The 22,456-nt window shown below is 49.1% G+C and overlaps 1 protein-coding gene and 1 pseudogene across 2 annotated transcripts in view; one reads left to right on the top strand and one right to left on the bottom strand.

Annotated features, from left to right (window-relative positions):
* LOC310777780 (symplekin-like) overlaps positions 1-552 on the bottom strand; it is a gene marked incomplete at its 5' end in the record, with an annotated part of 8,783 nt that extends 8,231 nt beyond the window's left edge. Inside the window, one exon of the mRNA XM_083638138.1 lies at positions 532-552. Within this exon, the coding sequence (XP_083494264.1) occupies positions 532-552 (21 nt within the window). The remainder of the gene's footprint in view (positions 1-531) is intronic.
* Positions 551-22,456, top strand: part of LOC310777779 (symplekin-like) — a 34,100-nt pseudogene continuing 12,194 nt past the window's right edge. Inside the window, exons 1-12 of the transcript XR_014554046.1 lie at positions 551-568; positions 609-660; positions 1,850-1,923; positions 3,136-3,262; positions 4,136-4,385; positions 5,135-5,305; positions 9,786-10,025; positions 10,463-10,614; positions 10,723-10,873; positions 10,968-11,181; positions 13,373-13,523; positions 21,556-21,775. The product of XR_014554046.1 is annotated as a symplekin-like (transcript). The remainder of the gene's footprint in view (positions 569-608; positions 661-1,849; positions 1,924-3,135; positions 3,263-4,135; positions 4,386-5,134; positions 5,306-9,785; positions 10,026-10,462; positions 10,615-10,722; positions 10,874-10,967; positions 11,182-13,372; positions 13,524-21,555; positions 21,776-22,456) is intronic.

The following is a 22,456-nucleotide window of genomic DNA, read 5'->3' as shown; positions in this document are numbered from 1 at the left end:
GGGTGGAATTCGTTCCTCCTCGCCCCACTCCATTGCACAGCCGACTAACGTGAGGTGAAGCTTCATATAGTCTCTAGTTTTCTGGCTGGGCACGGGCCTTTGTGCCAACAAAACTGTTTTAAACATGGGAAATTCACACCGGCATGCGCCAGGGGACAGCAGTGTTGGAGAGGAGACACATTGAAATAAAGAGTTCATTGAGGAGAACACGTTGTCTTTCGTATTTTCTGCCATAGGCATTCATTTTGTAAAAAAAAAAAATATTGAAAATATTGAAAATTTTCTAAGTATTAATATGATCGATAATCGATAATTGATCGTTAATTTTCACCGATTATCGATTTTGGAAAATTTTCAAAATGAACATCCCTACCGGCGATAGCCGTGGCTGGAGGCATTATGTTTTTGGGTTGTCCGTATGTCCGTACGTACGCCCATGCTCGTTAACGCTTGATCTCAGGAACGCCTTGAACGATTAGCCCTGCTGTTGAGGTACCCCCAAACATTGCCTAAACGTGCCTTAAGCCTGACTGGCCACACCACTGCGCTCATGAAGGAGATTAAACAGGTAGAGAACACTGACTGACTGAACTTTATGCCATTTTCAGGTCCAGGAGCTTATAATCAACAAGGATCCTTCACTTTGACAATTTCTTGGATGTAAGTATGCATGAGAACCACACTCCCATACTAACTGTATATCTTTATTTGGCCTGAAATACAGCTGAAGAGGCTATAAGGCCTAAGCAGTACAGAGTCCTGCGCGGGTCTGATTTTCAAGACCCGGTTCCGCCCGGCCCCGCGACGTGCAGTACCGACCCCGCTCCGCAAACCCGCACATATGATCAATCAGTACCGCAACCCACCCCGCCCCGCAGACATGAGACCCGCCCCCCGACCCGGAACCGCATATATATAATAACCGTTAATCTGCAGTGCAAACATTTTGTAGTGAACCTAATGAAACTGCCACCCTTTCACACGAGAGGCGAACAGCAGTCTTTCTGGCCGAGACTCGTCAGCTGATGTACGTTAATTAGCTTTTAGCAGCTGCTAGCTCACTAACCAGCTGGATAGCTCTGCTATCAGACACACAGACAGTTACAGCAAGCAAAGTGACTTACCAGCTATTTCCAATATGTCCGGTATAATCCATACTGCCTTTATGATCGCTGTTGGAGGAACGTAAATCCACGTTGGGATGAGACCTCTCCACTTTCACGCTATCCATCCATGACATGTTGTTGCCTGTTGCTATGAAAACAGCCAGTGTGTATGTTTGACTGGAAGCTAACGTTAGCCTACTATATTATCTGTCCGACTCGTATTGTCTCCAATCAATCACCTTGACCGCAGCTGAGTTTTGAATGTTTTGTGCAGTCAATATAGCGTCACACATTGCACAGTATGCGCATACTTGAAACGATGCCGGTTATGTAGCCTAAACAAAAGCGAAAACGTGCGTCAGAAACTTTTCTCCTGTTCGAGTCAGACCAGCTGCCAGACACCCCCCCTGCCAGACACACCCCCCCCTGCCAGACACACCCCCTGCCTCCATCTGAGTGCAACAGAAAAACATACATGGCTCATACGTCGTCGTTGTTCCACCCGCCGCCCGTCCGCATTTATTAATTTTTACCCGCCGCCCGACCCACCAATTTACAGAAGTGTATTTTTTACCCGCCCCCCGCGTTTTTTTGCGGGTACCCGGCGGGGCCCCGCGGAACCCCGACCCGGTGCAGGACTCTGAAGCAGTACTCCCTATAAAGTAGACCAATATGCAATTGTTTTCTTAACTTAACATATTCATGTTCTTTTCCATTTTCACCCTACCCTGTTTGTCTTGTAGGAGATGATCGCTTTTCAAACTGACAAGTCAATGGAAGTGAGGAAGTTCGTCATTGGCTTCATAGAGGAAGCATGGTAGGTTATCAGACTGCAGTGACATCAGCATCATACATGCAGTGTTGTAGTCGAGTTGGACTCGTCTAGTCCTGGACTCATCTTCAGGACTTGTGACTTGACTTGGACTTGAGCACCGATGACGCACACTCAGACTTGGACTCGAACATTCATGCATTCTGACTTGGAAGTTGGAGACGAGGACTTGGACTTGTTTTATTAAAGACTTGGTAACACCAGGCCCTAATAATTTGGCATAAGGTATTGATAGCTATATTAAAGGTCCCAATTCGTGCAGCTGTAACCTCTTAAAAACGTGTGTCTCTGGTCCATAAAACATGATTCTGGATTAATCTGTCGAAAATATAGCAACCCCGTTTGTTGTGACGGAGTTCTCACTTCCTCATCTCGTCGCTTCCCAAGAATGGCCTGTTTCTATAATATATTCAGAACTAACAGTTCCCATTGGCCGCTGAGGGAGAGCCCGCCCCAGGCTCCCAGCGGCCAATCAGATTAGCGTCTGTGGACCAGCACGCTAGGTTGCGAGTTATCGTTAACTTAACCGTACTACGCTAAAGAGGACATCTCAAAATGCCTAGACTTACCGAATGCACCTCTGCAGTTGCTGGATCACGTACAGTTGGCGTCGCTCCAGCTAGAAGTGTTAATTTTGTGGCTATAGACTAAATGGTGCAGGTAGCTTGTGTGAGAGAGACCCGCGCAGTATGCAGGAGGAAGCTAGTGACGTCCCAATTCCCCTCTGAATCCCCCTCTGGCAAACGAAGCGTTTGGGGGTGTGGCTTGGAGGAGACTGCAGGGGGACGCTGGATAGGGACAAATCCAACTGTGGCAGTTCTGAGCGTGTGACCACTCATTACAGGGAGGGCTGACAGCAGTATATATGCATTTACAAGTAAAAACAGCTTTTGCACGGAATGGGACCTTTAATATTGTGACATTATTCAATTTCGTGCAAGGGCAGGCACGTGTGTTCCACCACCTACATGTGGATTCACGCTCATGTTCAGTAGCTCCGGACTCAGACTCAGTTAAAAGGGGACTTTACTCTATCTTCTTTGGTGAATCAGACTTGGACTTGAACACTGGGGACTTGAAACTTGACTCAGACTTGAGATATGGTGACTTGACTTGTAAATGTGTGTGACTGGAAGAATACAATTTAACAGATTCCGAAACTTTTTATTTGTCATGTCCCCCCCCCCCCCCCCCCAGTAAAAGGGACAGCGAGCTGCTTCTCCGACTGATCGCCAACCTGAACATGTTGCTGAGGGATGAAAGTGTTAACGTGGTGAAGAAAGCCATCCTCACGCTCACTCAGCTGTACAGAGTTGCTCTGCAGGTACAGAACTAGGTCTCTTCCACAGGCCTAATTCATGAAAGGCCTGTGGTACGCGTACAAAAGCCCTGCACCTGGCATCACATCCAAAGCAAAATTGTCTAGTGAAGTTGATCCTTTTGTATGAATTTCTTTCCAAAACCTCCCCATCGACGCAAAGGACGGCTACTTTAAAGGATCTAAAGTAGAAGATAGTTTTGATTTTTTGGTCACTGCATACTTCCATTTGTGTTTTTTCATAGTTTTGATGTCTTCCTTATTATTCTAAAATGTGGAAAATAGTAAAAACATGCGCGGAATTGCAGTAGCTGCGACCACACTACATTCCAAAATGTAGAAGGGCAGGGGCAGCCCACCCTAGTCTGCCACCCTGCATTTCGCAATTTGCCCCCCAGCCTGCCACCCTGCATTACCGGCCCCATTTTAGCCATTTGACACAAACACAGCTTTACACACACACACACACACACACACACACACACACACACACTTGCACCAACGGGCGGAGAACTTTTTGTGGAGCGACTGACGGAGTGTCTTATAGAGCTCCTGGTCACAGCTAATAAAGAAAAATGTGACGTGCCTAAACTTTTGACTGGTAAAGAATATTAGAAAATTACACGACTTTCCCCATTTTATTTTGCAATACCGTATATGCTGGAAATAAAGCAGTGTTTTCATCACAGACTGTTCTTTCTGATGCTATCCCAAAGAATGAATGCCATATATCTGATTTGGTTTAATTTCATCATACTCTTTAATATGATTATAGAATAGAATCATAAGTTTGTATATAAATGTGGTCTTTTCAAACCTCGTACAGTGAGGGCTACCATGTGATTTGATTCATCCACGACTTCGTCTCTTTCATCCCAGTGGCTGGTGCGCTCCAAAGCCGTGTCAGAGATGCAGGAGGCATGCTGGGATATGGTCACGCAGATGAAAGGCGACGTGCTGTCCCTGTTGGACTCTGAAAATGACGGCGTACGCACGCACGCCATCAAGTTCACAGAGTCGGCCATCATCACTCTGTCGCCGCGGACGTCAGACTCCGACATCCCCAAGCGGCAGGAGGGCGACATCAGCCTGGACAAGATACCCAGAGATCACTCCTACATCCGCTATGGTCAGTGACTCATTGGGTTCATTTTCACTAGAGTGGCTGAAGGAGGGCTGGCCAATAATTCAATATCATAGTTTAGCTTCTTTATATTGACTCAGAAGAACATGAGAAAATAATGGTTGATTGGATGAGTTATCATGATCAACAATTCATGCATGATATACAAAATAATAATAATAATGCGATTATTTTTGACAGATATGACTGACATGACTCACAATTTTAGTGGGAATGCAAATTTTTGCATTTCATTTTCACTGAAAATAGATAGACAGATAGATTGTGTGTGTGTGTGTGTGTGTGTGTGTGTGTGTGTGTGTGTGTATGTGTGTGTGTGTGTGTGTGAGAGAATTTTACTGGGGTCTGTCTCAAACCATCATGTTTGCTTATATCTGGAGAATATGACTAGGCCAGGGAACCTCTGTAGCACTACACTGCTTCATTTAATGGTATGTTGTGAACTTGTGACACATTTTAACTTACTTTATATTTAAGTAAGTGCGATTTGAATATTGCAATTAGGGAAAATATTTTAAATTTGATCACACTATAAAGCCATGCAGTTAACGGGATGGAGATCAATTTGATTATTTAACATTTAATTCTGCATAACTTAACAGATCTCTTTCAAAATGTAAGTAATTCCTTATATTTGTGTGAAGTGTGAAGCTTCTCATATGAAGTACCTCCTCCATCTGTGATTGGAGCTCATCTAATCAAACTGAAGTTATGATGCTGTTTGTCCTCCCTAGATGTTCTGTGTGAGGAGGGAAAGGCTGCGCTGGATAAGCTGCTGAAGTTCATGGTCCACCCGGCCATTTCCAGCATCAACCTGACCACAGCGCTAGGCTCTCTGGCCACCATCGCCCGCCAGAGGCCCATGTTCATGTCGGAGGTGGTGCAGGCGTACGAGACACTGCATGGTAAGTCCAGAGGCCATGTTCATGGCGGAGGTGGTGCAGGCGTACGAGACACTGCATGGTAAGTCCAGAGGCTATGTTCATGGCGGAGGTGGTGCAGGCGTACGAGACACTGCATGGTAAGTCCAGAGGCTATGTTCATGTCAGAGGTGGTGCAGGCGTACGAGACACTGCATGGTAAGTCCAGAGGCTATGTTCATGTCAGAGGTGGTGCAGGCGTACGAGACACTGCATGGTAAGTCCAGAGGCTATGTTCATGTCAGAGGTGGTGCAGGCGTACGAGACACTGCATGGTAAGTACAGAGGCTATGTTCATGTCAGAGGTGGTGCAGGCGTACGAGACGCTGCATGGTAAGTACAGAGGCTATGTTCATGTCGGAGGTGGTGCAGGCGTACGAGACACTGCATGGTAAGTACAGAGGCTATGTTCATGTCGGAGGTGGTGCAGGCGTACGAGACGCTGCATGGTAAGTACAGAGGCTATGTTCATGTCGGAGGTGGTGCAGGCGTACGAGACACTGCATGGTAAGTACAGAGGCTATGTTCATGTCAGAGGTGGTGCAGGCGTACGAGACGCTGCATGGTAAGTACAGAGGCTATGTTCATGTCGGAGGTGGTGCAGGCGTACGAGACACTGCATGGTAAGTACAGAGGCTATGTTCATGTCGGAGGTGGTGCAGGCGTACGAGACGCTGCATGGTAAGTACAGAGGCTATGTTCATGTCGGAGGTGGTGCAGGCGTACGAGACGCTGCATGGTAAGTACAGAGGCTATGTTCATGTCAGAGGTGGTGCAGGTGTACGAGAGACTGCATGGTAAGTAAGTACAGAGGCCATGTTCATGTCAGAGGTGGTGCAGGCGTACGAGACACTGCATGGGAAGTCCACAGGCCATGTTCATGTCAGGTGGTGCAGGCGTATGAGACACTGCAGGGTACATAAGACTGGCCCAGAGGCCCATGTTCATGTCAGAGGTGGTGCACTGCATGGTAAGTAGGACTGAGCCAGTGTTGTCTTCAGTCTCAGTGAAAAGTCATGTCTCTAATGCAGTGGTTCTCAACCTTTTTACACCAAGTACTAGAGCCCGACCGATATATCCGATATTGGCCGATTACCGATATATCGTATCGGCCGATATGGTGCGCCGATATTGCAGATTCTTTTTCTTTTTTTTTTTGTTATAGACAGCATGTTGTGTATATGTCCTACCGGTGAAGCTTCCCCTGTCAGGTGAAAAGAAGCGGCTGGCTAACTGCCCATGTCTCGGAGGAAGCATGGAGCCAGTTTTCGGCTCTCCCCAGATCGGCAGAGGGTGGAGCAGCAACCAGGATAAATAAATTAAAAATTAACACTAATGGGGGATCAAAAAAATCTGGAAAAAATATATATATATATATCGGCCGATATATCGATATCGGAATTTTTTTACTCCCTAATATCGGTATCGGCATCAGCCTCAAAAATCCAATATCGGTCGGGCTCTACCAAGTACCCCCTGAGAAATTAGTTGGCTCTCCACGTACCCCCATATGACCGAAGTTAAAATACAGTCTATTCAGCTGCACAGTTTACGCAGGAGGCACACTTATTCCTAATAACATCATTTATTGTTAACCTTTGTCAGCCACAGCCACAATGTACAAAGGGGCAGCACTAGAACTAGCAAACTCAAACAAAAGAACATTAAGAACTGTATTTCAGCAAATGTAGGCCTACTTCAAACACACACACAGACTCTCACTCACACACACACACAATAAGTGACATAATTAAGAACACAATGAATAACAACAATAATAACTGCTTCATTCTCAAAAAGGCAAGTGAAAAAAAAAAGATTAACAGCAGCATTTCAATTGTCCTTAATTCAAACACATGAAAAAAGGCGAGACACGCACAATCCAAAACCTGTATAGGGCAGGTGCAGAGCTCGAGGCAGGAATAGTAGAGAAAATAAAGCTCGCACACTGCAAGGCTCCAGTTAGGTGTTTTTATTTGACACCGGTGGGTTACGTTTCGGGCACCCTGCCCTTCCTCAGACAGTGTGACATAGGACGACGCCATCTTTAAATACAAGCATGGAACAGTCACATGACGCAGTCAAGTGGGTCAACTCGGTCATGTGACAGGAAAAGCTTGGATGAAGAAAGTTACATACAAATACAGTTATACATTGTGATCAAAAGTGAAATTAGCACAGTTATGGTATATTGGCTATACTCCCAACTTTTATGTGGACAGAACCAAGTCTGACCACAGAGAAAACACATCTCCCACAAAAATGGGCCTGGGCATCCACTAGAGGTGCCCAGGATGACAGTATACAAAAATAGAAATGGAACAATACAGATAATATATTATAAATGGCAGATAAAGCAGGACAACTCACATATGCATTGTACTGCTAATTTGAATGAGTTCCAAAGTGGTATTAATGCCTGAATGCGAAATCTGCATATGTGAAGGAGATACCGTATATATATACTGTATATATATATGTGTGAATATATTATGTACATACAGTAATAGGAGGAAAGCTCAATAGTGCGCCCCAACACCACCGTCAGGCTAGCGGGCCGTCATAAGGTGTGGGTACGCTAGAGAGGCGCCTCTATATGTCTTGAACTCGGTGTAATTAACACCGAGTTAACTTTAACTTAATTAACTTAATTCAAACGCACACACACACACAATTCTCATGCAATGCAAGGGGCAGCACCTCAGGAATTAAGAACATATAACTATCATTTTCACGCAACAAATGAGAAACCTAAGAACTGTATTTCGGTAAATGTACTTCATTCAAACTCTCTCTCTCTCTCTCACACACACACACACACACACACACACACACACACACACACACACACACACACATACAGACTTACCAAATTCATTTTCTGGTAAGATGTCTGCCTACTTTTACTGAAGTGTGTTTTTCAGGTACTTCATCCACCGCTGGATAATTGGGACATGTCTGTGATTGGTACAAGACTCAATGGTGGTCATAGACGTTCCATCTCTGCTCTTTGTGGGCTGATGATGCTAAAAGCTGAAGCGGGGGTCCAGCCTCATTAGAGGGGACATGACACAGCACATGGAGGACAGTTTGACATTTGGAAGTACTTGTTGTTGTACCTCCAGGCTCCACACAAACACCTGTGTGCATGTGCACAGTTCTGACTCACATGTTACAAAGCAGTACACACACTCTCTCTCTCACTCACTCACTCTCACACACACACACACACACACACACACACACACACACACACACACAGCAAGCAATTGTACTTCAAACACACATACAGAACATGTTGGTGTCCTGATAGACTCAGCTCTGTCTTAATCCGTTTCACTAGGTGGCGCTGTTACCAAACGTCTGGAAACCGAGACTAGTGTCCTGACAACTCACATTGGCTGTATTTCCGTAATTTACGTTGTTTCTTTGTGGATTCCACACTTGTGCTGCTGACGGAGTCACTAGCAGCACATGTGGCGCTCGGTTCAGCACTGCTAACGCTAGCATTAGCACTGGAAGGCGTTGTTGCGGCTGTGAATACCGCTCGTGGTGCGCTTCTGGCGGAGCCTGCACTGGTGCTCGCTTCACTGTCCTCGTTCGCTTGAATGTCATTGCTGCTGGACTCCTCCACACGTCTCTTTCGAATAGTTCCAGTTTTCAGCCAATTTTGCAACATGCCTGCAATAGCTTCTTGCTTGTAACATTAGCAGCAAATTGTGTACGCGCATCGTCGCGCAACAGGTAGTAGTGTCCGTCAGAAACAACTCCAGAAACACATTTATTTAATATGTTGTTCCTAAATCTACAAGAACAAAATAAATGTAGATACAAGTTATTTTAAACCCCATTTCAATTCTCAAGCTCATTTTCATTCGTAGTATATTGATAGTATTACTGTACAACATGTTTTAACGTTGGTTTTATTTCACATAAAATAACATTGAGATTCCAGGGATCCCCCCGAGTACCCCCAGCAGGGGGTGCAAGTACCCCAGGTTCAGAATGACTGCTCTAATGAGTCCCATTGTCAGGATGTGTTGAAAACATACCAATAAATAGAAACCTTATTAACACTGATTAAACAAAGTGTTGTGTCACTCTGCCATTGACCACAGTGGCCAACAACACGCTTTGGCTCCAAACTCTCTTTTTATCTTTTGGATATTTTGTTGGCAATTGAAATTACAATATGCCTATGAGGTTAAAGGTTAAGTTGCTTTAGCTTTAATTTGAATGTGATTGTGTGTGTGTGTTTGTGTTTGTGTGAGACAATTAGGACATTGAGGTAAAGCTTTGAAGCTCAGAATTTGAATCATCTATTGTTAACTGAAAGTCATCTGTTGTGAAAACTGAATCCAAGCAAAGTCATGAGTTGGAGCCTACAGTATACTTAGTCTAACAGTTACAAAAAAAATATATTCACTAGATAATAATTCAAGTTTCACACTTCTATTCTATTCAGCAAACCTGCCGCCGACTCTGGCCAAGTCTCAGGTGAGCAGCGTGCGTAAGAACCTGAAGCTCCACCTGGTGGCTGTGCTGAAGCATCCCTGCTCCCTGGAGTTTCAGGGCCAAATCAGCACTCTGCTGCTGGACCTGGGAATGCCCCAGAGCGAAATCACCAAATCCACACCTGCGCCACGCGAGCAGCGCAAGAGACCGCGCCACGAACAGTACACAGAGGGCAAGAAGCTCAAGATGGGTTAGTATGGTGATATCACACACATACAGACTTATTCTTTGTAGTCTTTAAACCCCAGAGACCAGGGTTCATACACAGAGCTGGAATGCATGGACACAAATGGAAGCAGCATTTGGCAATTTCCAAGTTTTTAGATAAGATAAGATGAAATTTCAACCTATTTTTAATATATGGAAAAATATTGCAGTACTGTTCCGTTCCGATATGATACACATACAACTACACATTTTCTGGTTTCAGACCCATTTCTTGCTGTGAAGAATAGTCTTTAAATAAGTGATATGGCATAGTCATTAGGTTCAAATCAGTATCTTCAAATGGAATCAAGAAATTAAGGTCTGGAGAAGGTGGGAACACAGCCATATTTTAAGCCATAAGATCTACAGTTGCATACATCAAACGACCAAGAGTCATCGCATTTGTGTGTCTGTGTTCAGAGCCGGCCCTGATGGAGGATGACGAAGACAAAGAGGAGCCGGCCCCGCTTTCAGTCTCGAAGCCCTCCGCTGTGCCGGTGGCTCAGTCTGCCATCGACCTCACAGCCGAGTTCCTGCACCCGCTGCTCAGCCCCGAGAATGTGGCCAACCTGGTAAGCTCCAGCAGATGTTTTTTATCGGGGGGGGGGCACTGATCTCTCACTTTGACCCAAACAGTACGACCATTCAGCTCAAATCTCGGTTGTTCTCTCATCATTTAGGTGCTGATCAGCATGGTGTATCTGCCAGACGTCATGCCAGCCTCCTTCCAGGCCACGTACACACCAGTCGAGTCGGCAGGCACCGATGCCCAAATTAAACATTTGGCTCGGCTGATGGCCACGCAGATGTCGGCAGCCGGGATTGGTCCAGGTCAGTAACAGAAAGATTTGGGTGTCTACAAAGGTTTGAGAATTTGTGTGTGTGTGTGCTTGTGCAAAAAAATAAAACATTCTTCCTCTCTCAGGACTTGAGCAGTGCAGAGCTCGAGAAGAAGACGCCGGCAAAGAGGAAGCCATGGAGGACGACTCTGTTGCCAAAGACCTGCTCATCAAGCGCAAAGTGCCAGGCGTAATGCTGGGCCAGGCCATCTCTGTGGTGGGTTACACAGAGAAGGTCCAGGCCCCAGAGGCTCCACTCAAGAAGCTTCCTGAACCCATCCTTCCCTCTGCACCAACCAAGTGAGTTCAAGGCTCTGACACACAGGGCGACTTCTGGTCAGATCAGAGCAGCAACGCTGCCCAAGGATGTGTGTTTATCACATATTTAGTCTCTCAAGCCAGTCTATCTTTCCACAATTTCAAATACTCCAGAGATAGAGCCCGACCAATACTGGATTTTTGAGGCCGATGCCGATACCGATATTAGGGAGTAAAAAAATTCCGATATCGATATATCAGTCGATATATATATATATATATATATATTTTATCCAATTTTGATCCCCCATTAGTGCTAATTTTTTATTTATTTATCCTGGTTGCTGCTCCACCCTCTGCCGATTTGGGGAGAGCCGAAAACTGGCTCCATGCTTCCTCCGAGACATGGGCAGTTAGCCAGCCGCTTCTTTTCACCTGACAGGGGAAGCTTCACCGGTAGGACATAGCACGTGGGAGGATCACGCTATTCCAACGAGTTCCCCTCCGAACAGGCGCCCTTAACGACCAGAGGAGGCACCACATCAGCAACCCTCAAATATCAAACACTTGACAAAGATATGAGTTGACATGAATTGAAATATGTAATGTAGGCAGGATATTTTACAGCTTATTAATAAACTCAATGCAATGAAACAGTAAACTTAACAGGGAATTTAATAATTATAAATAACTAGAAATACAAAAACACAAGAAATAGAACAAATAGTTAAGAAAAAATATCAAATATACACAACATGCTGTCTATAACAAAAAAAAAGAAAAAGAAATCTGCAATATCGGCGCACCATATCGGCCGATACGATATATCGGTAATCGGCCGATAATATCGGTGAACCGATATATCGGTCGGGCTCTATCCAGAGATGCTCTGTACTTCAGTCCATTCAAATTTGGACAGACGTGGTTATCTTACCAGAAGGAGGTTTGATGATTAGATTCAAGATTCAAGATTCAAGATTTTTATTGTCACTCCATGGTACAAGTACCACGTGTGAAATTCTTGTGCAGTGGACTCCGTTTACGACATAGTACAAATAGGCAACAGCAATAAGTAATAGGCAATAAGAAATAGGCATCAATAAGCAATAAGACAGCAATAAGGCAATAAGAAATAGGCATCTTATAAGCAATAAGACAAGTCGGTGGCTTATACGACAGTGGCATATTCATTGCACATAGGTGCACATGTCATGTGCATACGTTAGACGTGTTCAGACATTCCAAATTCGACGTTTTATACATACATGTGCAAATAGCATGTACCTTATTAAAAATACACTTAAATTTACAATTAAACGTTAGGCACCTTATTAAACATACACTTAAATTTACAATTAAACGTTAGGCATCCGTAATAGTAGCAGCTGCAGTACGGTACTGCGGTACGACTACTGCACTATTTGTGCATATTTAGGAGTCTCGTGGCCTGCGGGAAGAAACTGTTCCTCAAGCGATTTGTGCGTGTTTTTGGACCAATCATGACACATGTTCACTAAAATAAATATATAAATAAATCAAAATATCTCGTCCAATTTGCACTTCTGCTCAGCAGCTAGCTAGCTAGGATTTGACTAGTTTGTTTTCCTGTCGCAGCTATTATTAAGCGACTGCACAGGGGACACGAAAGTTGAGAAATGAGCGGATATCCTGCCTTATTTTTACGGGATATCTTTTAGATATATTTATTTATTTTTACCAAGTTTAAGACCTGCTGAAGTACAGATGGGTAGGCGGGGGCATTTGCAAATTGCGGCAGCCAACACGTCTGTCTTGAGAGACTAATCAAATTTTTTGCTACAGTAGCACTAGCAGATTTTCATTTTCACAACATTGAACCTAAAGTAATACATAATAATCATAAATGACAGTTTTGCCACACTCTATTGCTGATTGACACGATACAATAGTGATTAAACCTATAACCAGTTCATGAATGCTTTTATATTTGCTGTTCTCAACACCTATGAGTGTGTCCTTCTTTCCCGGGAAAAATCCTCCACTGCACAGAAAGTGATAAATATAAGAGTATAGAAGAAATAAGAAGATGCACTCTACATTTAATGTCTTTATCATTGCAGTATGTTCGGTCAGTGCCTTCACTACATGCAAAATGTCCAAGCAAAATAAACCCAAGAATTTTTGTTTGTTTTGTTCTTTGCCCATTTTGGTGTAAACCCCATTTATTACCCAATATGTTTTCTTTCTCTTCCAGAATGACAGGGGCAAGTGGGAGAAAAAAAGTGTTTCGTTTGTCAGATGTCGTCCAGCCTTTATCGGACACCCAGATTGAGAAGTTAACCTCCTTGTCAGTCAAACGCATCCTGCATTCAGAAAAGGCGATTGCACAGAGCGGCATGTCCCATGTAAGTAACCCAAACAACCATGGACAGGACATATATGTCGTTGAAATCCAAGATGGCATAACGCTTGAATCGGAAGAGCACTGGGAGGCATCGTACATGGATTTTAATGCATGTAAGATGGACAAATGCACTCCTCTGGCGTTAGAACAATATATTACACGGCCTTGTTGAATGCTCAATTCTGATTGGGTATCACGGCATTCAACGGTTTCTATGACAGCCTGCTGCTCGGGATATCAGAGCGCTTCCATACCATTTATTTAGCTCAGTGTTCCATACACAGAGGCCACCTCAGTCATATCAATCCACACAAAGGAGTCCAGTTAATTTAACAAGCTCATTTGCGACACCCTGTGGCAAAAAAATTCGCAACAGTCTGTTAAAATGGCACGTAGCCTCCTACCAAACACCTCCCTCTTGGATGTATTGCTTTCTTCGTTAGAATCTCAGACTAATCCAGGTAATGTTATGTTGTTTCTACCCGGCTGGTGTGTTACATGTAGCATGTCAAATCATCATTGTTATATTTTGTGACAAATAATTGATTGACTTAGTAAGTGGCCGTGTAATAATAACACTGCGTGTCGGTGATCTGTCTGTTATTTTACAATAATGACCAGCTTGCTGTACATTATCCCTTACATATTACCCTCCTAGTACCCTATGATATAAGTCACAAATACTAAATGGACTAAATACTAAATTTCCTCACTGTAAATGTTTGGTACAGGGAAAAATTCACTGGTACCTGGATGGAGTTCTGCTGTAAATATTTGGTACAGGGAGAAATTCACTGGAACCTTTCTCACTCTGGCTGAAAAATGTCAGCACGAGTGAACGCCTCTTTGCCTCAATTTGTGCTTAGAGCAAAGTTGCATCCACCTCACTAAATTAGTTGACTATTGTAAGTAAACTTGCCACTGTGGTTACATAACCTTTGACACAACTAAACTAAGGGGTTGTCCTACAACCCAGGTTTTATGAGTGAAGCGAGGCTCCCACCTATTGCCATCTCTGCGTGGTACACGCTATCGAATGCTCTTACCTTTTATTACTTTAAAAGTGTCCTTTCCAACCATCCATTAGACCGTTGACAGGATGCAGACTGGACCCTTGGAAAATCCGGGGTGATCCTGACGGTCTCATGGTCTCCGATCCAATAGCAGGAGTAGAGGCGGGCACAAGCCCTCACGCCTGGAATTGGACCGGGAAAACACCACTCACCCGGCATTCGGCCACAACCAGACAGACTGGCAGCAAGGCACCTGAGGTGGGAGCCTCGCTTCACTCATAAAACCTGGGTTGTAGGACAACCCCTTATTTTTTTTTCGTTGAAGCTCGGCTCCCACCTATTGCCACCTTACAACCGACCTTGCTGCAAAGGAGCACCTAAGTGCCCGACCTTGCGACTCTCGATCGAAAAATGGGCCGTCACGGCTTATAGCGCATGGGAACCCGATAAGGATTGGGGAGCAGTCAGCGAGGCAACTAGTCCGCGGAGGCAGACAGAACCGCATGAGCGAATGTCGCGCCTCCCACATCCAGACCTCACAAACCTCACACATAAAACCTCACAAAGGTATGGTGAGTCGACCATGACGCGGCTGCGCACATATCTTCCACCGTCACACCGCGCAACAGCGCCCAGGAAGAAGCCACGCCCCGAGTAGAGTGGGCCTTAATTCCTTCCGGTGGAACCTTCCCAGCGGCAGAATAGGCCAAGTTAATGGCCTCCACTATCCAGTGCGATAGACGCTGTTTGGACAACGGCTTGCCCAGAGCCTTAGCCCCATGGCAGACCAGAAGCTGGTTAGAGGTACGCAAAGTACGCGTCTTGGCCACATAGGCACGGAGCGCCTGCACGGGGCAGAGCGACCGAAGTCTCCTCTCTTCCGCCGAAGAAGAGGCAGAAGGCTCAAACGCGACCAGGTCTATGGTCATGGACCTGAAGCCAGCCCCAATACACTTAGGCTGATAAGCAGGGTTCGGGCGGAGCGTGGCCCTGCGCCCATCGTTAGAGAACACCATGCACGATTGTTGCACTGACAGGGCAATCAAGTCTCCCACTCTCTTGCCGGAAGACAAAGCGAGAAGCAATGCCGTCTTCAGCGAGAGGTGTTTCAGGTCGGCAGCGTCAAGTGGTTCAAACGGAGGCCTCGAGAGGCCATCCAAGACCGTGACCAAGTCCCACTTGGGAAAGATGTTCCTTGTCTGGGGGCGAAGCTTGCGCACACCCGTCATGAAACGAGAGACCAAAGACAGGCCTCCCACTGTCTTGCCCTCGATGTCCATGTGGCAGGCCGAGATGGCGGCCACATAAACCTTAAGGGACTGCGGCGACTGGCCCGCTTCGTACAGACCCTGGAGGAAGCAGAGAATGGGCCCAACGTCGCAGGTCACCGGGTCCAGGTTCCTTTCTGCGCACCAGCGCGAGAAGGACCGCCACTTGTAGGTGTACTGAGTGCGAGTCGAGGTGGCTCTAGCACTCTGTATGGTTTGCACCACGTTCGCAGGCAGGCCCTGGGCTAGCAACCGTTCCCGTTCAGGGACCAAGCGGCCAGCTTCCACTTGTGTGGGGATGGGTGGAGTATCTCTCCGCCCGCCTGCAACAGCAGGTCCTTCCGATGCGGCAGCAGCCACGGAGGACCTCTCGTCAGAGTGATCAGATCCGCAAACCAGACCTGCGACGGCCAGTGCGGGGCTACCAGAATGAGCTGTAGCCCTTGCTGTCTCACCCTGGCCAGCACCTGGGGAATCAGTGCGATTGGGGGGAACGCATAGAGGGCCGCCCTCTGCCAGACGTGCGCCAGCGCGTCGTGGCCCAACGGTGGATCGTCCGCGAGGATGGAAAACCACTGGGGGCAATGGTGTGCGAGCCGCGAGGCGAAGAGATCGACGCTGGCTCGCCCGAACTTGGCCCAGATCTGCTCCACCACCTGTGGGTGGAGAACCCATTCTGAGTTGCGCGGGTTGCCCCACGATAGCAGGTCCGCGCCCAGGTTGAGGTGGCCCCGAATGTGTGCCGCCGACAGGGACAGCAGGTGGAGACGGGCCCACTCGTGGATGACCGTAGCCAGCTGGTTCAGAGCCAGCGACCGGACACCGCCCTGGCGGTTGATGTACGCCACTGTTGCGGTGTTGTCCGACCGTATCAGCACATGGTGACCCATGATCTGATGTTGGAAGTGCCAAAGAGCGAGGCGAACTGCCTCCAGCTCTAGTACGTTTATGTGGCGAAGCTGTTGGGCTTGCCATCGCCCGTTTGCAGCCTGGCCTTCGAAGACCGCGCCCCAGCCCCAAAGGGAGGCGTCGGTCCGAATCACTCGCCTGAGTGGGACCGGACCCAGTCTGGCGCCCTCTGAGAGCCAAAAGCGGTCCGTCCACACTTCCAATGCTTGGCGAGCGCGGTCCGACAGCGTAAGGACGCGGGACCGATGTATCGCTGGGTCCAAGCGATGACCGAGGAACCACCTTTGGAAGGGGCGCATGTGCAGCAGCCCCAGAGGAATTGCCGCGGTCGCCGTGGCCATAAGGCCCAGTAGCACGGAGCACTGGTGAACGGAGATCGTGCGTGACGCCGAGTCTCCGCTGTCCTCCGAAGGTTGTCCAGCCTCTCCGGAGAGAGGCGGGCGTGCATTGAAAGGGAGTCTAGCTCCAGACCCAGGAAGGTCGTGACCTGTTGAGGCACAAGGGCGCTCTTGCGCCAGTTTATAAGGAACCCCAAGGCCTGGAGGTGGGAAGTCAGCACCTCGGTGTGTGCGGACACCATCTCGCTCGAGCTCGCCGCTATCAGGGCGTCGTCAAGGTAGACGTAAACGCGGATCCCCATCTCTCGGAGGGGAGCCAGCGCTGTGTTGACGCAGACTGTGAAAGTCCTGGGACTTAGAGACAGGCCGAAGGGAAGTACGCAGTACTCGTAGGAGACTCCCTGAAAGGAGAACCGGAGGTACCTCCTGTGCCTTTCCACGATGGAAACGTGGAAGAAGGCGTGCTTTAGGTCGACTGACGTGAAGAAGTCCCCGGGTCTGATCGCTCTGAACAGTGTGGGGAGCATCAACATGCGGAAGGGAAGCTTCCTGAGCAGGGGGTTTAGCCGCCTGAGGTCGAGGATGGGCCGTAAGGACCCGTCCTTCTTGGGCACCAGGAAGTACCTGTGGTAGAACCCAGACTGCCTGTCCTTGTCCGGCACGGGCCGTATCGCGCCCTTTGCCAGAAGCGAGGAGACTTCCTCGCCGAGGACAGCCATGGAGTCCGCATCCGCCAGGTCTGAGACAGGGATGCCCGTGAAAGCCGGCAGGGGGGCCGCGAACTGCAGCGCGTAGCCCTTCTCCAGCGTTCGCAGTACCCACGGTGTGGGTCTGCACAGCCTCTTCCACAGGGGGAGGCTGTTTGCCAGGGCAGGTCTGGTGCCCTGTGTCGGGGTTACCCTTGGCACATGATCCTGAGGCGCCACGGCACACGGCCCCAGCAGGACGTCCCCAGGGGGGGTGCGTCCCGGAGGCCGTGGCAGCATGGCGTGCAGCCCCGGCAGGACCAGCCCATAGGAGCTGCGTCCCGGAGGCCGCGGCGAGTCGTCGCCCGTGGTGTGCGGCCCCAGCAGGACCAGCCCGGGGGGGCTGCATCCCGGAGGCCGCAGGAGGTCGTTGCCCGGCTGGTGCGACGACAGCTGTGGGGGGGGAATAGCAGGGGGGCCTGCAGATGGTGAGGTGCCCTCCGAGCACCTCGCAGCTTTCGCTGGCAAGGGACACGTACTGAGCAAGGCTCTCTTCGGCGCTCGACAACACTGTGGGACGCCAGGTCCTGGCAGCGTGGAGGCTGCCCCTCCCCCCCCCCGGGGGACCGCTAGGTACGCGCCGGGCCTCGGGGCCCGGTCGCGGTGGCCGACTTGTCAGGGTTACGGCGGGAGCCCCTGCTGCGGCGGGCACGGCTTCCTCGACCCGCGCCAGTCCAGGCTGGCTGGGGAGGTGTTGGCCCCGCGTTCCTTGGGGCATTCGAGCTGTTCCTGTCTGCATTGGCTGGGGGACCGGACCACCCCTGGGGTTGCCTGTCCCGTGGACGGCGTGCAGGGCTGCCGCGGGTCGTCGTCGAACGACCTCAGGCAGGGGGTGGCCTCGCTGTGTGATGGGTCGCCCCGGTCTTGCGCGGCAGGACTCTGCCGACCGCCTCCGTGTCCTCACGCCGCCTCTGGGCCCTGCTGGCGAGGTCCGCCATTGAACCGAAGAGCCCGGTAGGGCAAACGGGCGCGTTGAGGAGGTCCGTCCTCTCATGGCCACGCAGGCTGGTGAGCTGCAGCCAGAGGTGACGCAAGGCGGCCACCGAAGATCCCATGACCCTCCCTGAGTCCTCCGACACACACTCCAGCATCTTGAAGACGTAGTCGGAGACCCGGCGTAGCTCAGTGAACATTTCAGGCTCGGGGGCTGCTTGGACCTGGTCTACCAGGAAGCAATGATACTTCAGCAGGAAGGCCATGGTGTTGGCCATGGAGGCCGCCTGGCCTGCCGACAGATAGGACTTTTCCAGGAGCGAAGCAGTCCCCCTGCAGGCTGGGGAGGGGAGCAAGGGCTTCCCTTCCTTCTTCTGGCCTGGGAGCAGGTGGTCCGCCACCGCCTTCTCCAGTGGGGGGGGATGTTCATAGCCTGATTGGGCCCCTTCCACGACGCTAGACCAGCACTTAAAGCGTCGGATGGGGGCCTCAGAGGAGTAGGGTTTGGTCCAGGATCGCTGAACCCTACGCTGCACGTCGGGGCAGAAGGGCAGGCTGCCCCGTAGCGGCGTCTCAACGGCGCGGAAGTGGGAGGCGGTGAACATGTCCTTCTCGACGGTAGGGGGCGTAGGCCAGTCCCAGTCGAGGGCGGAAACAGCCCTGGCCACGACCTCCCTGAACTCCCTCTGGTAGATCTCAGAGGAGATGTCGTCAGGAGGGGGGAGCCCCCCGGGGTGAGCCCTTTCTGGGTTGGCCGGCCAGCAGGGAGGCCTCATCATCCCGTTTTGGGTGGATCTCGAGGAAGTCATCCCAGGGTCCCCCGCCTCCAGCCATCTTGGCGGAAAGGCGAGCCCATTCCGAGACACGGGAGTTAGCCGCACCTTCACCCGACCTGGGGGAGGGGGGCAGGGAACAGCGGGAACCATGTGGGGAACGCAGGTGGGGACCGCGCTGGGAACCCGTCTTGTGCTGTGAACCCGCTGGGAAACTGTGCCGGGTATACTGCTCGCACTGCCGTGATCCCGGCGGGAAGTCACGCTGGGAACCTACCTGGTAGCTGTGCTGTGAACCCGACCGAGAACCGCGTTGGGAAATCTGCGCGTCATGCCGCGGGCGCTTCGGCGGGGAGCGCTGTTGGGAACCTACCTTTTTTCTTTGGTAGCTGTGCTGCGAACCCGACCGGGAACCCCGCGCATCTTGCCGTGGGCGCTTCAGCGGGCAGCGCTGCTGGGAACCCTCCTTGTGGCCATGCTGTGAACCCCAACGAGACGCACGTGGGGAGCTCCCCTGGGAGCACTGCTGGGAACCCTCCTTGTGGCCGTGCTGTGAACCCAAACGAGAAGCACGTGGGGAGCTCTCCTGGGAGCTGTGCTGGGAGCCCTCCCGAGAGTTGTCAACGTGCTGCTGTCCGAGAGGCAGCGGGGTGTCGGAGGTAGCAGGCCCAGAGGTAGTCTGACTCTGGCTGGGCTCAGCTGCAGCAGCAACGCCGCCAGCGTGGCCTCTGAAGAAGTCTGCCCTGTATTTTTGAGTGCTACGAGGCATCTCAGTACAGGCGAGGCAAAACTCCGGATCTCCGAGGCAGCTATCTGCGTGGGCCTGTCCCAGGCATTCAACACACAGCGTGTGCGAGTCCTTGGCTGATAGCCACGCGCCACACTTGGGGTCCGCACAGCGCTTCGCCTTGTTAACACTAGCCATCCTGTTAGAACACGCGGTAGTGACAGGCGAACAACGTTAACGTTAAATGTATCCTCTTCTTTTTCGCCTTGTGGGTAACACTGAAGCAAGCGAGTTAACACAAACCACTGAACGTGGCAGACCGAGCGCGCGTAGGCGGCAGGCTATTTTAGCGGGTCTTAACTCTAGCAAGCTAGTCGGCAATGGTGCCGACTAATACCTGTAACCAACACAAGAACGAGACTAAGCTACGAAACACGTGACGCTAGTAGCGGAGAGTTATCTCTACGTGAGGTTAGCTTAGACAGAGCAATTCAAATAGCAAGCATACAACGACACTCGGACCGGCTTGTTCTTAGAAGCCGCCGACACGTGAAAAAAAGCACTTAGCTTTGTCGCCTCCAACTTTCACCTCCCAGGCGAAGGTAACCTTCCAGACCGGAAAATAAACGACCGAGGTTCCCGTCCGCTACGCCGATGTACGGGGAGCAGTTGAAGTGAAAGTGGTCGGGCAAGCTAACGCTAATCTGGAGCAATAATTCACACGTCTGTCCGTGGTCGAATGCAGGTAAGAGTGGTGTTTTCCCGGTCCAATTCCAGGCGTGAGGGCTTGTGCCCGCCTCTACTCCTGCTATTGGATCGGGGACCATGAGACCGTCAGGATCGCCCCGGATTTTCCAAGGGTCCAGTCTGCATCCTGTCAACGGTCTAATGGATGGTTGGAAAGGACACTTTTAAAGTAATAAAAGGTAAGAGCATTCGATAGCGTGTACCACGCAGAGATGGCAATAGGTGGGAGCCGAGCTTCAACGAAATAAAACTAGCCACAACTTACGAGATAGGAGGTTACAGGAGTAATCCGTGTGCGGGTATTGTGGATGCCCTCGGGGTGCACATGTTAATGCAATAGCCTATTTCACATGCAGCCAAAGCAGCCATTTTGTGTCAAAAATAAATTGTATATACCATTTATAGCAACAGCAGGGGATTAAACTTTGATATCGTGTTACTGCATTTTCGACACAAAATGGCTGCTTTGCCTGCATGTGAAATAGGCGCATTAGCTCGCTATCTGATATTGGCCAACAGTAGCTGTATCGTTGTTGCTGTTCACATTTCTGATGTATATTATATGTTTACCTCTTACAGATATCAAGAATACCAGATCAACAAAAGCGTCACAAGAGAAGAACCACAACAGCCTATAATCTCTCTGTTCCTGCAAACCCGTGTTGGGCAGTACAATATGACTCGTCCACAGCAAAAGGCCATCACCAGCGCTATACTTTCGGACTTCGTTATTGACTGCAACTTGCCTCTGTCTATTGTTGAACTAAGAGCTTCCGGCACTTTATGACAGTAGTTGACAGTAAGTACAACAGCCCAGTGTGTCGCAGAACATTGAGTTCAAAAGTAGAGACCCTTGCTGCAGAGAGACGTTCAAAATTGAAAACTCAATTGACCAACACAGACCATGTTTCAGTCACCGTGGACATTTGGTCTTGAATTTGAATTTGAATTTTCTTTATTTTTAATACAGGGACAGTGTACAAGAACATTAACCCTATAAAATAGGGAGAGATGCATCGTACCAGGTTATAGCAGAAATGCTATTTTCCACCCGTAGTCCCTGGGCAGGTAAAATACAAGCTTAAAACAGTAGGAAAAATAGAATCTAAAACATAGTAGGAAAAAGGTTAAAAAATAAGGAAATTACACGTTAAGAGATACAAAACACTAGTAAACAGAAAATCCAATCATCCCTGCATCCCCATACCCACAAACCTTTAGAATACCCCCCCCCCCACACACACACAGACAATAGCTCTATTTTACAAATGTGTGCAACTTTGCTGTGCAAATAACCACTGACCGAAAGATGAGGTGATTCCTTGGTGTCACTGTGCACTGTATAGAGAGAGACTCAGAGAGTTTACAGCTCAAGTCCAACCTCTTGGCCTGCGACCGCTTCAAAGGCTCGCACACTGCAGAAAGAATCTGTGAGCAGTTTGAGGTCATCTGTGATGAGTACAGCATTAAAGATAAATTG

This window comes from Poromitra crassiceps, assembly GCF_964638095.1.
Source record: "Poromitra crassiceps genome assembly, chromosome: 6".
Lineage (NCBI taxonomy): Eukaryota > Metazoa > Chordata > Actinopteri > Beryciformes > Melamphaidae > Poromitra > Poromitra crassiceps.
This window is presented reverse-complemented; position numbering and strand designations above follow the sequence as displayed.